The 5,115-nt window shown below is 37.2% G+C and overlaps 1 protein-coding gene across 1 annotated transcript; it reads left to right on the top strand.

Moving 5' to 3' along the window:
- Window positions 1–209: 209 nt before the first annotated feature.
- Window positions 210–4,789, top strand: CNEP1R1 (CTD nuclear envelope phosphatase 1 regulatory subunit 1; the record flags this gene model as incomplete). The annotated part of the gene is made up of 5 exons (XM_010288416.1): window positions 210–281; window positions 2,528–2,601; window positions 2,958–3,067; window positions 3,204–3,258; window positions 3,501–4,789. Coding segments are annotated over 5 exons (353 nt in total), but the record flags the coding sequence as incomplete, so codon positions are not given.
- Window positions 4,790–5,115: the final 326 nt, after the last annotated feature.

Below are 5,115 nucleotides of genomic sequence, written 5' to 3' on the forward strand. Positions count from 1 at the left end.
GTTTCTTGCATTTAGTGTTAAGTCCAGCGTTGTACTTTTTAGCTGAAGTTGTGTAAAGCTACTTTGTGCTTTTATTGCATCTAAATGATCATTGCATTGGTTTTCTCTGCCTGTTGTGTGCACAGAGAAGTGAACTTGTTTTATCTTTTACATTAAAATTTGACTAAATAGATGAAGATCTAATTATGCTTGATATGCATCCTCCCCAGATCTCAAAGCTTTTGAAAGAAGACTTACTGAATATATTGCATGTTTGCAACCAGCTACAGGACGTTGGAGAAGTAAGTTTGATGTTCCAAGGGATAAAGAGGATTCTCTCTGTCAAGCTTTTTAGATTTACCAGTGTATATCTTTGATTTATGCTTGCCCAAATAAAAATCTGTGCTTAAACTCTTTAAAATTCCTGTGGCATACATTCAAACACTCTGCAATGAGATAATACAAGATACCAAACAAATACTTTAGCCAGAGTTAAAAAAAAAAAAGAGGTCAAGACTGAATTGGCTCAAGGCTGAATTGTTCTGGAAATAGTTGGGACAGTAAATTGTTGTATTTGTGTTATGGTTTGTTTTTTGTTGTTGTTTTTGGTTTGTTTTTTTTTTTTGAAGGCTCAGACTTCCCAGGCAGTCACTATAGGTACTTGAACTAAATATGATTGGGTGAGATAGTCTCTATAAGATTGAAGGCGAAAAAGTTAAGCAGTGTGCCTTACGAGCAGAATATGTCCTCAGTTCTGTTCTAACAGGAAAGTTTGAAGGAAGGGGGGAAGGCAAAAAAATACCACAGATATGCTGCCAACTTTGGGATCAGTCCATGGTGGAAACAGACTACTTTTTTTGTCTTAAGATTCTGCTGAAGTTTCCATACTTAAAAAATAAATAAAATAGCATCTTTTCTGCTGAGAGGTTAATTTCAAGTGAAGGAACTGGAGGAATGACTACTTAAAAAGCAAAATCAACAGAAAAACCACCCCACCCGAAAGCACAACCAAACACCATGCCCACCCCACCCCTCAAAACCCCTTGTTTCAGAGTGATTGGGAGGCAAGCAGATATTTTTAAGTAGATCTGTGCAACTTGTGTGCACCTGCTGTAGGAATGCATTTGGCTTCCAGAATTGCTATTTACTGTCAGATTTAAGTAAAACAAACAAAAAGTACTGCAAACCTCTAAGTGTATTTAAATTAGGTTTGCATAACTAGTATTGTGTTCACTAGCTAACATTTTTTTCCCCTAACTGCTGCATTTGCTTGTTTTGTAATTCATGTAAAAGAGGGACTTCTTACTTTAATTATAATGGGGTATTTAACCCAATGTTAACCTTTCTTCCTGTTATCCTGGGAAAAAGTATTTATACACAGAAGCAGTGCTATGCTTTTGATAGATCTTTTCCAACTTTCTTTTGAAAATATAACTTGTTAGGGTTACTTTTTTATTTTGTTTTAAATTTTGTAATATCAGTAAGGAATATGCAACTCAGTAGTAAATGATAGCAGTCTTAGAAACCTGAGGGTAGTATTTCATGAATATCTGGGTTTTATTTTCAGGTTCTTACCTATGATCCTAAAGGCTGGTAACTCTGGGTTGTCTTTTTTTTTTTTGTGTATTGGTTTTTGTTCCTCCGCACCCCCTGCCATAGAAGACTTTATTTGCATCCAGAACTTCAGGCTCCAGAGAAAGCACTTTGAACAGCCAAATGTCCAGTGAAAGCTGCAAGGCTTTATGGGTGTGCAATAGAACAGGAGCTTTCTCTAGCTTTGTCTTTGTTCTGTTTTCTTTTTCGATCAACCCTGGTTCCCCAAGCCTTTGTTGTCTCTCGAAATCAGTCTAGTATCTTGTGTTACTCTGATATGTATCTGGCATTATTGATTTACACTGAATTTATTGTTCTTTCTAAGCCATTCTGGATGTGTAGGGGTGTTTGTTGATCTTCATGTGCTAAAGTTAACATGCCTTCTGACTCCTGTTTAAATCTTGTGTTTTTTTTCTCTCTATCAGCTTTCCTTGCTTGTAATTGTGTTGATTGGGGTGGGGAGCATAACACAACTTAGATGTACTGCTGAAACTGCTGGTGCTAATGCCTCAGGCTCTTCTTCTGTAGAAGAGCTACTGGGATAGAAGTTCTGCTCTGCGATTTAGTGGTGCTGCGTTTCTGCTGCCCAGGCTGCATAAGCTCAAATAACATACGGAACATTTGGTACAGCTCTTACTCCAGTCTTCCAACTCATATTTTTGCTAACTGTTATTTTTAGAAACTTTCATTTCTTCAGAGCATCAGGATCTTTTTACTTGACAGAATTTAGGTTTTGGTACCTGCTTGTCCTGTCCAGGAAACTTGTACGGAATCTTTGTGGTTTCATGTAATAGAAGTTTCTTTGCCTATTTTAATTTCTACCTTCCAAGTACAAGCTTTTGCTCCCTCAGAAGTATGAGAAGAAAGAAATGCTTAAAAGCTGCTGCTGAAAAACAAATGCTTTTTAATAGGAGTGAGGTATACTGTTTATCACTCTTTTTCTTTTCTTTATCAGTGATACTGATAGTGGTATCAGTCTGCACGGCAACTGGTGCTTGGAATTGGTTAATAGACCCGGAGACACAAAAGGTAAAAATCGTGCTAATCCCGAATGTTGTCTGTGTCATAGCTTGGTGTTGCAGCCAAGCAGTATAGTGTCTTGAAAACCAAAAGGCTAAAGGTGATTCTCCCATGAAACTGGGGGATCGTTTTTAGGTAAGCTCTCAAGCTGCCTGTTGTGGAGTATGTCCTGGGATAACACCTATCAAAATGCTACACCTTGAATGCTTATCTAAAGAATTGTTTGCAAGTACGTAGAAATGGTTAGGAGCAGTGGTTTGTGGGGTTGGTTTTGTGTGTTTTTTTTTTTTTTAAATTAAGTGAACTAGGCAGCAACTTTATGTTTTGAAAAGTGTATAGTGGGTCTAATCTGATTTCTTTCCCAGGTGTCATTTTTCACATCACTTTGGAATCACCCATTTTTTACAATTAGCTGTATTACCCTAATAGGCTTGTTCTTTGCTGGAATACATAAAAGAGTGGTGGCACCGTCAATGTATCCTTTGATCGTATTTGTCAGGTTAAAAGTGTTGTAGTTACTGCTGTTATTGAGGCCTATGCTAGTATTGCTTTTTCAGTTTTTATTTACTCTGTACAAGCGTTAGCTGCTTTCCTTGACACAATCCACACAGTATAGCAGCCCGATGTCGAACTGTTTTGGCAGAATATAATATGTCCTGTGATGATGTAAGTGTTAGTGGTTCGTTGCCTAAACCTTGTTTTTAAAAAAATGGGAATAATTCAGAAAGGGAGACAGGTTTTTTTTGTGAACAGCACTTGTATACACCTTGACAAATTCTGTCTATAGAACTGGAATGTAGAATGCTTAGTGTAGTTCTGTGTGTTGTTTTAAACTTAGTCTGTAAAATTGAAGTGCAATTGTTGGGCTTGATTTTCAGGGTCTAAACTTTTTTTTTTCTGTCTTGCAGACTGGAAAATTAATTTTGAAACCTAGGCCTCATGTTCAATAAGGGCTGTCTTCCTTCATTTTTTTCCACTGCCATGGAAACCAAAAATGACCTTTTTTTAAAGGTAGTATGACAGCAAAAAAACAAATGGGACTGGTTGTCACTGCCTGGGAGTGAAAGTCTTACACAGTTGACAGTGAAAGTGTGCAATATTACTTTCTTGAATATTTATCCAAATTCTTTGTTATCATATTATCAGTGCTTTTGCTACTTCTGATTACCTCTTTTTCAGTATTAGTGTCACTTTTTTACTTCAGCTAGAACTGAACATACAGGTGAAGTATGTTAATTGGCTATGAAGTTGAACTTGAAAATCAAACCTCATTTGTGTTACATGTCTTTGTAAGCAATTGTAAATAGCAGATTGATGCCAATGTTCAGGAAAAGAAGTAATATTTGCCGTATGGATTTTTTTTGTTCTCATGAACAGTGTTGAAAGGAACACTTACCATTCCCATGACGTTTTATTAGCACACTTACTCAATTACCACTGTCCTTGTCTCCTGGTTGCTCTTTTTGGAACTGGTTGAAAGGCTTGCAGAAAGACTGTCTGTGCTGGAGAAAACTGGTCTTATTGTTTAAGAACTGTGCAAATATACAAAGGATTGCATTTGTCAAGTTGTATATATAGTGCACCAGCCACTTTCATTGTGGTCATACATATCCCCTTGTTTGATCTGGTTCACAACACTGCTATTTTAAGATTTTAATATTTTAAAAATTGTCTTAAATATGCTTGTATCTTCATGATTGTAAGGTTGTACTGTATCTTAAGTCCACGTGACCCATTCTGAGTGGATTTTTATGCTGTGATAATCTGAATATGAAACTAGTATTGCAAATGTATAACTTCAGATTTGGTGAAGAAGATATAAAAAGTGCCACAATAAAATAACAAAATTTGTTATTCAGAGTGTTAAAAACAAGCTGTGGATGTTATATGCATGAAGTCTAACTTTTGAATAGCTAAAATTGTAAAGAGTTCTAAGAGTTTAAGTTTTTCAAGGTGCCTTTTTAATTGTTTCAAACTCTTTTAAGTGACTAAATCTGCAAAGCTGTTGCAACTTCAGTAACTCCTACTACAAGGTAGACAGGCTTTTAAAGTCAGCTTATTGATGTAACTTTGTCAGCTGAGACACTAAGAGTCGTCTCCAGTAATTTTTCAAGTAAGTCTTCTGCCCATCCATTATTTTTAACTGCTGTATATTTTGTAGGTAAATGTGTATAAAATAAATTCTTTGTATAAACAGATGTTATCTTCTTTTGTACTGTGCAAATACAGATCTCGAGTGAACACAGAAGAACTTCAGATGCTTATAGCTGAAGTCTGTAGCTTTCACACCGGACCAACATTTCCTATATTTGATGTGGTTCTTGTAATCTAAGATACTGGCACCAGAGCGAGAAAGTCCTTCCACTTTTCCACCCTGCAGCTCGCTCCTGCCTTCTGTAAGTGCCGTTGGAGGAAAGTGTTTCATTCAGCATTTACCCTGTTTGGGTTTCTGACCCGGCCATCCGGCCGGAGCAGGCGTCGCGTCCTGCGGCCGGCGTGAGGACGCGGCCGCTGCCCGCGGCT

The sequence above is a fragment of the Phaethon lepturus genome, unplaced genomic scaffold (assembly GCF_000687285.1).
Source record: "Phaethon lepturus isolate BGI_N335 unplaced genomic scaffold, ASM68728v1 Scaffold54965, whole genome shotgun sequence".
NCBI lineage: Eukaryota > Metazoa > Chordata > Aves > Phaethontiformes > Phaethontidae > Phaethon > Phaethon lepturus.